Source organism: Coenobita brevimanus, chromosome 70 (genome assembly GCF_032717465.1).
Source record: "Coenobita brevimanus isolate Jiangsu-jjx chromosome 70, ASM3271746v2, whole genome shotgun sequence".
Classification (NCBI taxonomy): domain Eukaryota; kingdom Metazoa; phylum Arthropoda; class Malacostraca; order Decapoda; family Coenobitidae; genus Coenobita; species Coenobita brevimanus.
This window is the reverse complement of record NC_137023.1, coordinates 36,116,656-36,132,960: the sequence shown is the minus strand read 5'-3', so window position 1 is coordinate 36,132,960 and position 16,305 is coordinate 36,116,656. Positions and strand designations below refer to the sequence as shown.

Here is a 16,305-nt window from a genome sequence, read left to right as displayed (position 1 = left end):
GAGGTCTTCCCTAAGTTGAAGAAAAATGCTTGGAGATTCCATGAATAATATGGAAATAACATCCTGGATTTGAAGGGGTTAACTGTAATGATTATTTCGGAACGTTCATTCCATGAAAGTATATAGCGCTATGTATCAAACGTGTTATCCATTAACCAAGTCCGGAACGAGAAGACACACTGTTTTTTATAGCCTAAGGAGCAGAGAGTGACTGGCTAAACGTGATAGGGTCTAATACGATTTATGAGTGTGTAGGCTACTTCGTATAATCCTCTTTAGTTAAGAGCTATTTGAGGCTTTGCACCGCTTCCCTTTGACAGGAACATCGTAGACGGCAGTCTTCAAAGTAATAGGTTGACAAGATGGAAGATTATATTCTTCTGAATGTATATGCAGATTGTGTATTACCGTGTACAGTATACTATCCTCTCTCTCTCTCTCTCTCCACACACACACACACACACACACACACAATATATATATATATATATATATATATATATATATATATATATATATATATATATATTTCAGTATATTGTGTGTGTGTGTGTGTGTGTGTGTGTGTGTGTGTGTGTGTGTGTGTGTGTGTGTGTGTGTGTGTTACCCCTTGCGAGTCCGAGCCCATTAGCATAAAGTTAAGGGTTTAAGGGTAGATTACTTGCTTACTATCTCTGTATTAAATAATATGACAAAATCTCCAGTTGCCTCTTGCGGATATTGCTGATGAATGTCTCATAAGCTGTTTTACTTCAACTCAGCGTTGAGAGTACTGACGAAGTCGGTATCCCGTACAATTGACCTGAAAGTGTTTAATCTACATCCTTGCCATACTGTCTCCAAACTGGGAGGAAACATTCGAGACTATGGAGAACAAACTTGACCACAGCCTAAACTGCGAAAGTAATGAAGTAATGATTTTTAAACTCGAGATTATTTCTTCTCCTGTAGGTGATTTAAGTTGCAGGCCACATCAATTGCTTGATATAGTAAAGAAATAGGCTACAGCCTCATCCTCCAGCCGTCAACCTCTCTTGATGTAAAAACTAAGAGGATTATGTGAAGTGCACACTCATATCTTATCAGGCGCCATCACTTTAAACCAGCCAATCTTTTCCTTTTGAGTTTAGTAAAGTGTGGCTGTTGCTTTCGTTATTGTTGATGAGTTGCAGAATAGCTGTATAAATCTGTATAATTTTAATAAGTTAGTCTGTGTACTAACTTTTGTTCTAAAATACTGGGTTGATCAACAAAACCGTATCAGTATAAATTTACCCACAATACACAGCCAACATACCAGTGCGTCATTGATCATAGCAACTATCTTATATGGTACAATGAAGCTGTAGTACTATCAGATCGTAGAGATACGGTCCACAATCCATTAAAAATACAAAATAATTATATTGAGCTGGAGGAATTGTTTAAAATTGGCGGGAGAGTGTAGGGCCTGAGGGTGCGCGGTGCATTGTGGGTTCAGTTAGTTATTCGGCCATATTTATGTGGAACTGTGGTGAACGATGGCTCGCTATTTATTATTTTTCACCCCTCCTAAACCCTTCCGTTGACACTGAGCCTAGTGCATGACCAGAGCAGTGGATGATGTGAGAGGAAATGCTATAAGTAAGTGACAACAGGTGCGAGGAGAGGGTGGGAGAGGGCGACACACCTCGACTCTCCCCAAACACAAACATCTCCGTCGCCTCAGTGAGATTTTGTTGGTTTTTATTTTCACGTTTATATTGCTGGTTGTTTCTGACAGTGGTTTTCTCTCATCGGACAGGCGCAGGACGTGATCGTATGTAACAGGGATGAAACATGGCGGTTTGGTTGAGTAATCCATTAGCGCTGGGGAGGATTTGACAGGTGTGAAGACGGGGAGGGGAGGGGGCCAGGTTGAGCTTCCTTATGACTAATCACTATATTCAAGTTTCGAGTGATTATGGATTAGTAAAGTTATTTTTTGAGTGTCCAGTATCGACTAGAAAAGCATTATCTGACTTTGGTGGTTACTGGCGAGCGTAGCTTTAGCAGAAGTTGGAATAAGTGAGTTATGAGTGTTAAGAGGGTTTGGGTGTGTTTGAGTACCTTGATATGGGTTGTGGGTGGGTGTACGAACTGCCCACACCTTTGTGCATTCGACCAGTCTCAGCCCAGTCCACCAGTGCAGTTCAGCATCATGAGTTCAAGAAAATAAACATGCTGGGTATTGGAAATAAGATAAACAGCTTGGAAACAGAAAAATTGATAGATGCTGGTGTGTTCCATTTTATAATTCATCCATCACAGGTAGTATGGGATGTGATTAGTCTGCCTTCTGGAGGATTTCCCTGAATAGAATATGTAGTGTGAATAGAATAGTAGTGTGAAATTTACTGGTAATAGTATTCTGATAATCCATCCCTTGGTGCTTAGTTACCTGGATATCTTGTAATTATACAGTATTTCAGTCATCTAGCTTGATATTGAATATCATATAACTTGAAGGGAAACATCAGTTTCTTCCTCTCCTTCTAAGTTCATCTCATTCCATTTGTGTTCAAATAGTTCCGGCACTGGTACGAAAACTGTGGTTGAAAGTGGGGGGAATATAATGACACTGTTATTTATCATAGAATCTTGAACCCACCAGAAATGATGAGGGTTTTAAAGATCATGGATAATGTGAGGTTCTACATCAGATGAAAGGCTAGTAATGAAAGAGATTAAACCTACTGTACAGAAAATAGTCCCTTTTTTTTTTTTTTCCAATAGTTTGAGTACCTTAAGGATAATGGAAATTGGATTGAAAATTGGTAGTATATGAATGTAAAGAAATGAGAAAATCAGAAATTGTGAAGCAGCTATTATAGTTAATAAAATACTTATATCAGAAATTAGGAAAAGTGCAAGTGTAAGGTAGCTTTCCAGTTTTAGAATGATTCACAACTGTTGGATGAGCACCTAAAAACAGGTGACTTTGTTGCTGACTCTGGTTATTGGATATTACCGCCTGTATACCGGTGTATATATATATATATATATATATATATATATATATATATATATGGAGCCTGTGTGGTACAGTGGTAGAGTGTGTGTTTTTGCACATGGGAGAACAAGGGTTCGCGCCCCACCAGGGTAATAAACTCAGGGGCTGTTCTACTGGCCACATACTGCTTAGGCGAACATAAGGAGTGCTGTGGTTGAACCAGTGTTGCTTACTATAAAGTATGCTTACGCCCAGTCGGCTTGTGTGGGCCTGTTACACTTGGTTCACAGACTACATGCACATCCAAAGCCATGCTAGAAATACAGTCACACTTACAAGCACTTCTCACCCTACACACAATCTCAACCAGATAACTTAATTCACTTGGTAGAGATACGTAGGCTGTATCATCTCCACTTTGATCGGGATAGGCCAGTCCTGCAGTGGACACCCAAACGGCTGCTGCTGATTGTGTATATATATATATATATATATATATATATATATATATATATATATATATATACATATATATATATATATACAGTATATATATATATATGTATATTTTATGTGTCCGACTGTGGGCATAGGCTTCACAGCCTGCTATCAAGGCCCAACAGTCCTCCTACATACCATACACTTCTACATGTCACCACTTCGGTGTTAACACCCACCGTCCATATTGAATACATGCTAGGGCTGTCTCATACAGGACTGGTGTATTGGTATTAGCGGGGGTACTTTTACATGTCGGCGGGTCTTCTGGTAGATCAGTAAAGCCTGATTTAATGAAATTCAAATCCTTAAACTGTTCCCTGCTCCAGCGGGGATTTGAACCTGGGTCCGTTAGAACGGCAGACCACCTCTCTACCGATTGAGCCACGCCTCCCCCTAAATATATATACCGTACTGTATATATATATATATAAAATCATATATTAATGTGGATCCATTACCAAGTATTTTGATGACTGCAGAAAACAATTACAGTAGCTACAGTATAGCCACAGTATATATTACTATAGCTAGCTTATGCAAGTACTGTACTGGATAGACTTCTAAGTAAGAGCATAAGGAAAAGTTTTACTTTGGAAAAAATGCACTAAACTCATGAACACAATAAATCAATAAGTCATAGGTGTGGATGGTGGAGAATCACTTTGCCAGGCCTAGCTGTACTTAATATTCCCCATGCAATGGAAATGGGACCACTGCAGACAAGTGCCAGTGCATTTCTGGCCTGAGAGGATAAACCCAACCAAACAGTTGCTTACACAGTTGTGAGTACCAGGTATTCTTTGACACTTACTCATCAGTGGCCTTCTAAGCTGTACGTCTAACCCTATCCACTCATACGCTGATGATTTCACCCTTCACCTTTCCATTCGGTTCCTGCAGCATCCATCTCAGCAGTTGCTTCAACAAACAAGGGATGAGGCTATGGAACACCTAATGTATGACTTGGCTCATATCACTGAGTGGGGTAAAAGTAATCTTGTTTCAGTGCATCAAAGACAGTTCATACACCTATTAACCTGACAGAATTTTCCACAGGAGTACCCACTAATGTTTAATAATATCCATCTCAATCCTTCATCATCCTTAAACATACTTGGGGTTTCATTCTCTCTCTGGATTTAGCTTGGAAAGATCATATTACATCTCTACTAAAATCTGCTTCCAAGAGATTAGTTGTACTAAGCCAACGCCGTACCTTCTTTACCCCTGCATAGTTGTTGACTTTATACATGGGTTTTATTCACCCCACTGTAGAATACAGCTTTTATGTGTGGGGAGGCTTCCCACGTACAACTCTTCTCAACAAGGTGGAGTCAAAGGCTTTTCGTCTTGTTAACTCTTCTCCCCTTACTGGCTTCCTTCAACCTCAGTCTCTGCTGCACTGTTGCATCTTTATCTCTTTTCTGTCGCTACTTCTCTGAACTGTGTGGTTTCATCCCTCCACTTCTACGACGGGCACATAGCATCCATCTAGCAACAAACTCTCATTCCTTTTCTGTCCAACTGTCTAATGCAAGAGTTAACTGGTACTCCCAGTCCTTCATTTATGCAACAGGTCAATTCTAGAACTGTCTCCCTCTGTCTGTATTTCCAACTTCACAATGATCTCCAGTCTTTCAAACGCAGTGTGTCCTGGCATCTAGAAATGAACGGATCTTGTATTTGGCACAGTGTTGTATTGTTTTTGTTCTTTTATTGGAAGGAATGGTTTGTGGGCTCCTGGCCTGTGGTTCCTTCTTGCTTGTATAGAAAAAAAAAAATTACAGTAAAACCTCAATATAACGGACTTCAGTAGACCGGAATTCGCTTTTATCGAACTTGAGGAGCTACCGGACTAAATTCCAGTGTATCGCAAAAAGTCCAATAAAGCCAGAAGCAGTCCGGACTGCCTGACCACTTTAGCTATGTTCACTACTCTATCTGTCTGTCTATATATTGCCAGACGCCTCAATCTCGCACGGGATGGCCACAAACAAATCGCCTCCACGTCGCCCTGTCCCCCACCATTTCACTCCCCTGCTCCCAGCTCACACCCCTCTCTCTCATATATCTCTCCACTCCATCCCTCCATCTCATCCTTGGCCTCCCCCTCCCTCCCCCCCTTCCACCTCACTCACATACACTCTCCTCATCAGTCTCTCACCCTCCATCCTCTCCACATGGCCAAACCACCTCAGTGTGTTCCTCCTAACGCTTCCTATCACATGCACATCCACACCACAACGCTCCTTTATATGCTCATTTGTTCACTATAATAAGGTAAATAAAAAACATATTTATCAGTGTACAGTACCGTACAGTATTATTATATGTATCATTTGATTATTGTAGTAAAGGTATAATACAGTACGTACAGCAGTGGTAGTGAAAACAGTTTGAAAACCGTTGGTACGATCCGGACTAATGTGTGATATATCGGAAAAAGTCCAATTTAGCAGGGGGAAGTCTGGATGTTGCTTGTATCGGAATTTCGCTTTTTTTTTTGGAATGGCTTAGGTCCCAATTAGTCCGATATAGTGAGTTCTTATTGTACTTTCCCCTTCTTCACAGCAACTTTATATAAAACCAAATTGCTCAGCTAGAATAAGGGTACAGTCTTGTATACTGTATATATATACAGTATATCTATCTATCTATCTATCTATCTATATATACTGTATATATATGGTATACAGTATATATCTATCTATCTGTCTATCTGTATATATATATATATATATATATATATACCAGTATATATCCATCATCCAATCCTACATTGCCCCATGAGGAGCATAGGAGCCCGGGGCTAGGCAGTTCGTCTCGACATTTAAGATGAGAGTGACCAGCCTCACTCATCCCTGAGTGACATTACATGAGCAGTCAACCCCAACCATCCCTTGGATATAGACCTTCACCGGCTCAATCTGATTGGAGCGCAATAATTGCCCACTAAACCACCAGGCGCCAAAATTTGGTTTTATGGTTACCACCCAGCGTGATAAATGGTTTCCTGGTGTACAGGAACCCACCCTTCTTATCATATATATATATATGTATACCGGTATATATATATACAGTATATACACACACAGTAATTATCTGATGTAATACAGCCAAAGGCTTGTCTAGGAATTGGGTTCATCCGGATACTGGGCCCCTGCCTCCTGGACTGGTACTTAAGGACTCTAACCCAGCCTAACTCAGGAAACCACCTATATAACTCCCTACTGGACATGCATAGCACCTGTTTAAGGCCCTATTCACACAAAGCATGAAATAAATGAAAAGGGACCAGAGAATGAGGATTTAGAGATGAGTATGGAAAATATTTAGCAGTGTACAGGATAATTACATGTCTGTGGCCATTACGAAGAATAACCTGCCTCCTCCAAAGGCTCTGTTAGTGGTGAAACTGCTCTTGAAGCACGTACAGTAGCTAATCCAGTGTTGTGCTGCACTTAATCCTTTTGCATTGTGAGTTATAATTGTTTAACACTGCACATTCTGTTCATACTTGTGCCATGCCAGTTTCAACCGCCAGTTTGCACTCTGCATTTAATCCTTTGCACTTTAAAACCTAATTTCTTAACTGCACAACACTGTAAATTCCCATGTGGTCTAGTGGCAGGGTACTGCATTTTATTCACTGTTTATTCACAAAAACGAGCATGTGCGACATCCATTGCGGTGAGCATCTAGCCTGGATGGGCGTTAGGTGGTAACTGAGGAGGCCCAGGAGGGGAGGAAGAAAGGATACGTGCTTATACACAGCTGTTCGGTGCCGCATGGCAAGTTCAAATTATGTGTGAAAACTTTTTTTTTTTTTTTTTTTTCTTTAAGGTCCAGGCCCAAAATGTCCAGGTAGTGGGGTGTCCAGATAGTGGGCAGATTACTATATACTGTATATATATATATATATATATATATATATTATATATTATATACCGGTACTGTATATATATGTACATATTATATATATATATATATATATATATATATATATATATATATATTTTATATACCGGTACTGTATATATATGTATATATATGCCGTATACACACACACACACACACACACACACACACACACACACACCGGTATATACATGTATGCGGTATACAGTATATGCATCGTAGATTTATGATTAAGCTGTATATAATACCGGTACTTGTACTGTTCACCTAGCATATGTTGAATACAATAGGTGTGTGTGCAGAAAGAGGACACAGCACATTGGCACTGTCATGTCAGTAGAGCTGATCTGGCATGACAGAATATTGTCAGATGTGATACTTGCATGTTGTGGTCCTATTTCCGACAGGCTACATAGGGATAACTGTCTCCCAGTTTGCTATAACTGATTGGTTTTGCAGCACCTGCACATGAGCTTGTTATTCAGTTACAGTAGCTATTCTTTCATTATACTTATGATAAAAATTTTGTTATTACTGGTATGTCTTTCTTGAAATTTTACTGAGTTTTAGCTATGATAAATTCTGGCAAGACTATTGTGTTCTTTTGTTTATCAATCTGTAATCAGACATCATGACTCTGGGACTCTGGAGAGGTTTTAAATCCTCAGAACTCTAAATCAACTATAAAGAGTTATGTATGTGTCTATAACCAGACACCAGAATTCCACAAAGGGTGGTTATTTGACTCTGAGTTTTTTTTTTTTTTTTTTTTTTTTTTTTTTTTACCAGGAAGGAGCACTAACCTTCTGCCAACCTGCTTGTCAACACATAGGTAACTCATATGGGTTGGTTATATGGTTACCATCCAGCATTGTAACTGGTTTCCTGGTTGATAGGAAACCATTAGGCTTGTCACTCATTATAGCTAATGCCACCTGAAAAGTAAAGAACAGAGAAAAAAAAATGCAAAAAAATAGGGAGAGAGGAGGGCAGACACAGAAAAAGAATGATAAAGGTGAAGGAAGAAGGAGGCAGCACTGCATTGAGTGGATGATGGTCACTATGTAGTGCTGCCTACTTTCTCCTTCACCTTTATCATAGTTTTTCTGTGTCTGTCCTCCTGTCTTAAGATTTGTAAAGTGTTGTTATAACAGCAGCAAATACCTGAGTGGCATCGCAGTTGGCAAAAGTACAGTATATGACAGCCATAGACTTGATAACAAGGCTACCCCTTTGGTGAAAGTCTGACAGCAACACAGACTTAATTCCTACAGTTTGAGGACATCTTTTTGTAGCTAAATTTTTGCTGCTATCAGATGATCGTATTTTATTCATCTTTATAGAGCAATTATTTCTTGGAGGGAACAATCTTGTGGGTTTTTAGCCTCTGGTTCTTTTTTTTTTTATCTGGTTATCTGTCTGTAGCCAGACACCATAATCCCCCTTTTTCCTTGCATAAAAAAAAAAAAAAAAAAAGTGAAAGGGTTAATAACAGCAGTATACCGTATATATTTAACCCTTCAAGATGAAAAAGTCTTTCCTAACCCTTTGAAAGTACAGTAGCAAGAATGTAACGTGAACTACTGTAGCTACTTAATCAGAGTGAAAGGATGGTTAACCCACCACGTCCCGTTAATGTATGGGTACGTCAGAACGTTTTGTCATGCTGACTCCTGTCGATGTACCCATACATTTTGCAATTGAAAGTTCTGTCATTTGCACATTTTTCAAATTTCGCACATGATTTTTGGTACGCATACGTGGGACACCGTCCTCTACCTGCTGCCAGGCGGGGACACTCCCCGACCCTTCGTGACCCCCTCGAACCATTGTCGTGGCAACTCACCTGTTAGCAGTGACCTGATCATTAAAAACCGGTCTCTCCAACGACGAAATTCAAGCCACCCTTGATGCCTTCACAGGCGAGAGTGATTTCCTAATCGATGATGATGTAGAGGACAAAGATTCTGTGGCGCCAGAGGAAGAAACGAGCAGAAGTGATGAGGAGGTAACGTCGCCAAGGAAGGTGCGGTATGTTGATCTGTTCGGTGAATGAAGCAACGCTTATATCGCCTTTATTATTGTGTGAAAACCAATATACAGTATTCTTGTACTACCGGTACATATAAATTCATACCCAATGAACAAATACCTACCTATTCTTAGTGGTTTGCAATAGTTACCGCTACCATAGAAAACGTGACAGCCGCAGTGCGGCTCCAGAAAACACAGTACCAGGTGTTTAAAGGGTCACTTTTATAGCCCATTTCTAAGCTCAGGTGAGCACTTTTTATGGTATTTTCCAGTGTTTCTCATAGAAGGTGGAGGTTTTAGCCAAAAAAAAAAACTTTTCAAAAATCTGCCAGGATTAGGGGGGGTCATTGGTGAAAAATCTGCCAGGACGTGGCAGGTTGATAACAGCTGTGTATATATTTAACCATTCAAGATCAGAAAGTCATCTCTGAGCCTTTGAAAGTACAGTACTGTAGCAAGAATGTAATGTGAACTACTTGATCAGAGTGAAGGGATGGTTAATAACAGCAGTATAAGGTAGCTACATATTTAACCCTTCAGGATCAAAAAGTCTCTCGTAAGCCTTTGAAAGTACACTGGCAAGAATGTAATGTGAATTACTTGATCAGAGTGAAGGGGTTGAGGCTGTTTGGTGATCCAGTCATCATGGTGCCACTTTTATTTATCTATAGAAGTAAAGAAACTAGAAAAAAAAATGAAATTCAAGTCAAATTTTACCAGATACAGTTAAGTTGAAAACTTTGATAATCATAAGGATTGTTGTTATTGATGCTGGGCAACCTAGGTGAGTGTGGCTGAGCAGACCCATCAACCATAGGCAAGCAGCCATCCCTCCAGGGCCATCCTGTACACTGAACTGATGTTCCCTTGCAGCAGACAGCGCCTTACCATAGCAGGGTGTAGGATTTCGTTTTCGTTTTCGTTTTTTAAAGGCTCCAACATGCTTGCATGTGTCAGCCTTGGTCACCCAATGGTGGCTCTCCATGCTGCACGATCCATTGCAGCCTCCCTGTTCAGTCCCTTAATCCTAAGGTCACACTTAATGACCTCGTCCCATGTCTTTCTTGGTCTACCCCTCATAACCCCACCCCCAATATTAACACTTCTTACCTTCCTCACCCAATTATCATCCCCCATCCTCTCCACATGTCCAAACCACCTCAATCTACCTCTCCTCATCACAACACCAATACACTTCAGTCCCATCCTACCTCTCAACTCTTCCATTGTAAACCCAGCCCCTTCAGGCCTTGGACGCAGGGACGCACTGCACATCCACCTAATCATGTCATTTCTGTACATCTGAGCCGGCGAATATCTTCCTCCTTCACTGCCCAGGTCTCACTGCCATACAGCATTACACTCCTAACACATGCTGCATACAAAGACCCCATAGCACGTAGGGAGAGCCCTCTCAATGTCAGGAGAGGCAAGAGCTCCCTGAACTTCTTCCAACCACTTCTCACCCTAGCCACAGAGCTAGCTCCAGCCCCACCTCCAGCACACAACATGTCTCTCAAATAACAAAACTCTTCCACACACTCAAGAGATTCACCAGCAACTTCAATCCTTTCAAGTCTGACAATCTCCACCTGCTCACCCCGGCACGCCGTACACATAAAATCAGCATTATCTCGCAGTCTACCTCTGATACCACTACATCTTTTATGCACCCATTTATCACACACACCGCACAAGATAGAATTACTTCCCACGCCCTTGTGGCAAACTGCACATGGCCACTCTCCCTCGTCTTTGACAGTACCGCCACCAACCCTAGATATCATCACTTTTGTTTTATCTGCATTTACCCTTAAACCCTTTTGCCCCATACCATCTCTCTACTTCCTAAACCTTTCCTCCGCCTCCCTTTCATTCTCTGCAATCAACACCAAATCATCAGCATACAACAACTTCCACGGGAGTCCGTTTCTAAAGTCATGTGAAAGGGCTTCAAGTACCATGATAAACAACATGGGACTCAAGACTGACCCCCTGATGCACACCAACATTCACGGTAAACTCATCACTCAAATCTCCATTCACTCTCACCTGGGTGTGAGCACCCACATACATGGCCATAACTACCCTAACCAGCCACTCCTCCAAGCCAAGCTTTCTCATTGCCCACTTCACCACCTCTCTAGGGACTCTGTCAAAGGCCTTTTCCAAATCAACAAAAACAAAATAAAGATCCCTTCTCCTACCAATATATTTTTCCTGAAGCTGTCGAACAATGAATATGGCATCAGTGGTCCCCCTACCTGGCATAAACCCAAACTGCATCTCATCAATATTCACTCTTTCTCTAATCATACCTTCTAAAACTCACTCCATTATCTTCATTATCTGATCTAAAAGCTTTATACCTCTATAATTTCCTCTTTCCAGGGCATCACCCTTCCCTTTATACACATTTACAGTTACACTCTTCAGCCAATCATCTGGAACAACACACTCATAAATAATCCTATTTATCAAGTCAGTGACTAAACTCACCCCTATATCGCCTGAGGCCTTCAACATTTCGGCAGTCAACCCAAACACACCTGCTGCCTTCCCCACCCTCATCCTGCCTATTGCCTCACTCACAGTGGCAGTATCAATCAAAGGCCAAGGGCCAGACACTGAATCTGCTGGCTCCAAACCTTCCCTGTCCCAGTCAAACTCCTCATTCAACAACCGGTTATATGCTCTCTCCATGCATCTTTAATATCCTCACTGTTCACCACTACCCTTCCTTCATCATTCTTCACACACTGCTCACCTATGATATCCCAATTATCCCTCTTCACCTGACCTGCCATATGCAGTACAGTGTTGAGATAGGTTATAACTCATTCAGATCTTGGGGGTTTCCTGCGGCTGAATAAAATCATTTGGTGGCAGTCAGAGCAAAATAATAGAGTGAGTCTGAATGGGATATATGGGTAAATGTTTGAGGTAAAATACGGTAGATATAGAAGGCTGGCAACCAGACCAAAGTAAGGTATGGTAGTACCGGTAGATGGAGTGGATTTGAATGGGATATATGTATAAATTTGTGGTAGACTCCAGTAGATATAGAAGACCAAGAATGTGGATGGATATGTTTAAGTGACTGTAAATAGTAAGTTACAGATGTAAGCAGAGGAAAAAGAAAAATTAACAATGGAAATGACTGCATTAAGTAGGCTAAGTGTGTAGCCAGTGGACGTGCACATGACAAGGGTTTCTTATTGTCATTTTTCTTTTAGCCACAGGTTTGACGTTAGTTGGTAACCATATAACCAACCCATATGTGTTCCCTACATGTCAGCAAGTGGGTTAGCAGAGAGTTAGTGCCCCTCCTCGTAAAACAGCTAACTCAAAGACAAACGGCCACCCTTTACAGGATTATGGCGTCTGGCAATAGATAGGTAGATTCATCTGTATGTGAACTTGGTGAACTGCAAGCTAAAATTTCATGTTTCCTCCATTCTAAAATCCTTCTTTGGGGCAGGGAAGGAGTTGAGGGAAATTAGTACAGTATTGTACTTATACAGAATACAGTACCAGTATACAGTAATCCCTCTAATATCTGAACGCCCAATATTCAGACATCCCCACTAACCGGGCATAATCATCCCAGAATCCAATATTCCCAAAATGGGCCAAAAACTGCAAAAAAATCGAAAAAAATCTTACTTTTTTCCCACCTGTAATATGAAATTGCCGCATGGCGCCAAACAGCTGTTACACCATGGTCCCTTCACCCCTTCCTTCCTCCCCCCTCCCCTGTCAGGATTGTCATTTGGTATTTTTCATTACCAAGTGTGGGCCAATTTGGTAATGAAAAATTTGTTTGGTAATGAATCAGAATAATGCATTACCAAATGGATTTTTCACATGTATGAGGATACACAGGACAGAGATAGTGGATTGTTTGCTTTCTCTGATTAATTTGGCACGGTAGCCTATATAGCGTGATAATAATCAACATGCTGTTAATTATAAGAAGAGTGATTACATGTATTTCCACTTGTGTATATAATTAGTGAAGAATAGATGCAAGCTTTACGAATTTGGTAATGAAAATTAAAAATGGTAATGAAAATTGAGAAGTTTGGTAATGTGGCCATTGCAATCTGGCAACTCTGTTACCCCGCCATCATCAACAGTCACAGCCTAAATCTGATTGAGAGCAGATGCTTATAGCAGTGCAAGCCACAGGTGCTTGTTTTTTGTGAATAAACAGTGAATAAACTGCAATACCTCGCCACTAGAACACACGGAAATTTACAGTGTTGTGCAATGTTAAGAAATTAGAATTTAGAGTGCAGAGGATTAACTGTGGACTGCAAACTGGCAGGTCAAACCAGTCCAGGAGCCAGGGACTTGTAAGTACCCAGAATGTTTAATATTGTATAAACTCATCTCTAAAACCTCATTTTATGGTTCTTTTGCATTTATTTCAGTCTTTTATGTCCTTTATTGGTGTGATTTGGGTCTTAAATAGGTGCAATGCATGTCCAGAGGGAGTTGTATAGGTGTTTTTCTGAGTTAAGGACCATAAGTACAAGTTCAGGAGGCTGGGGCCCAATATCCAGACAAGATCACTATCCGGACATGCCTTTGGCTCTGTTACATCGGATATTGGAGGGATTACTGTATATATCGTAGGTATACAGCTAGTGCTCACGTAACATGGGAATATTGTACCCCTAAAGCTCCCGCTTTATGGGAATTCCGTGTTATAGGACCATAAGTTTACGTGTTGTATAGTTATATTAGGATCACCACTTGAAGGCACCCCGCTCATGCACCTTGGATTACAAACTTTTATAGGTTAACAACATAATGGGGTCAGTCTTATAGGCATTATGAAGTATGACAATTTTTTTTTAGTGGAACATTTGAACTATGAAGCATAACTTAGTTTCTGAGACATATGGTGACAGAACAGATATATAGCTAAAGTACAGTAATTTCTTTCTGTGGGCACAGTTGGTACCAATAGTTCTTCCACCGTCTTATTTTCATGATCCTGTCTTTGAATCCTTTTCTCTTGTATTAGGAGGAATTAGGATTGAAATGATGATGATGACCCTATATTCCACTGTTCGGTCCATTAAGCTGATTTCTTATCCTTGTTACAGCGATGGAGTCAATCACGGATAGTGACCGGGTTCAACGGTTACGAGAATTAGAGGCTCAGCTGAGAGACCCACGAGGTGTCATCAATGTTGACTCTTTACTGGTAAGCTTGGCTGCAATATTTAGTCTCTTACTGCAAGTATTGAAAGATTGCAGTATTATAGCACAATATCAGTACAGGCACCAAGACCTTGCACGTAGCAAACTAAAGCATTGCATGTATAGCCTATACAGTATTGTGACATGAAATGATATAGAATGATCCAAATGATACACTATCTATCTATCTATCTATCTATTGCCAGACGCCTCAATCCCGTTTGGGGTGGCCACAAACAAATCGCCTCCAAGTCGCCCTGTCCCCCGCCATTTCACTACCCTGCTCCCAACTCACACCCCCCTCTCTCATATACCTCTCCACCCCATCCCTCCATCTCATCCTCGGTCTCCCCCTCCCTCTTCCACCCTCCACCTCACTCACATACACTCTCTTCGTCAGTCTTTCACCCTCCATCCTCTCCACATGGCCAAACCACCTCAGTGTGTTCCTCACAACGCTTCCTATCACATCCACATCAACACCACAACGCTCCTTTATATCCTCATTCGTCAGCCTGTCTCTCCACGTGACTCCACAAATGATACACACTTGGGGCATATTTAGGATTTATGTTTGGAGGATACTGAATTAGAATTATCCTTACACTGATCAGAGAGAGGAGGGAAGAGTTACATGACAGTTATGGTGGTACCATTCTTAAGTGGCGGTTTGGGTGGGGCACGAACCTCTGTACAGTGTTGCCATGTGTTCCATACCCGCTATGTGAACGGCTCTGATATATGTAATAGGCATCACAATAAGATAAACACATAAGAATATAATGGTAATGTGTGTATTATAATATATGAAAGAACAGTAAACTTATTTTGCGTAAAATATTTATATGGCAATACAGAAACGTGGCATAAATATTTTACAGTGTTGCTTTAAAAAAAGCAGTCACTTTTATTGGCTGTTACCGTATTTCTGGGGTTGGTAATAATGTCACAATTATGATTATAAGATAATGTGCAGGAATGTAAGTAAAAAATGTCAATTTCTTAGTAAAAGAAAAAAAAATTAATACATTAAACCCTCGTTAGCGGCAACACACACACACACACACCCAGTCCAACCTGGGGGCCTGTCTGGGGACACCTCTTAAAAAAAGACACGCCAAGACTTTTACCTCCTGGGTGGTTTGGAAATAAAGTCAAATTTACAATATGTACATTATAACTTAAAAGAAAATAACCAAAATGTATCCTAAAATACCACAGACGAGAGAGAGAGGGGGGGGGGAAGGCAGACCAGGGGCAGTGTTGAGTGCAGCTGAGTGAGAGATGGAGGAAGGGAGGGAATGAAGGAGGGAGAGAGTGATTGAATGAAAACAAATCATGGCGCCACAATAGTGAGGTCATCTGGTGCCATATGTAAAACAATAATATTTTAAAATATAATTAGATATAATAAAAACAAAATAAAGAAATGAAAGCACAAGTTTATGTCACTCATAAAAGAAACAAAATTCCCAAGGGTGACGCACATCTCCCCCCAGGAGAGAAAGAGAGAGAGAGAGAGAAGGCAGGCCAGGGGCAGTGTTGAGTGCTTTGTCAAGCTAAGGGAAAGATGAAGGAAGGGAAGGAAGGAGGGTGAGAATGATTCAATGAAAACAAATCAAGGCTCCGCAACACCGAGGTCATCTGGCGCCATATGTAAAACAATA

The 16,305-nt window shown here is 40.8% G+C and overlaps 1 protein-coding gene across 1 annotated transcript in view; it reads left to right on the top strand.

Annotated features, from left to right (window-relative positions):
- Nucleotides 1–1,518: 1,518 nt before the first annotated feature.
- Rok (Rho associated coiled-coil containing protein kinase) overlaps nucleotides 1,519–16,305 on the top strand; it is a 165,688-nt gene continuing 150,901 nt past the window's right edge. The window contains exons 1-2 of the mRNA XM_080277508.1: nucleotides 1,519–1,623; nucleotides 14,542–14,642. Coding sequence (XP_080133634.1) covers nucleotides 1,584–1,623; nucleotides 14,542–14,642 — 141 coding nt within the window. The 5' untranslated portion in view covers nucleotides 1,519–1,583. The remainder of the gene's footprint in view (nucleotides 1,624–14,541; nucleotides 14,643–16,305) is intronic.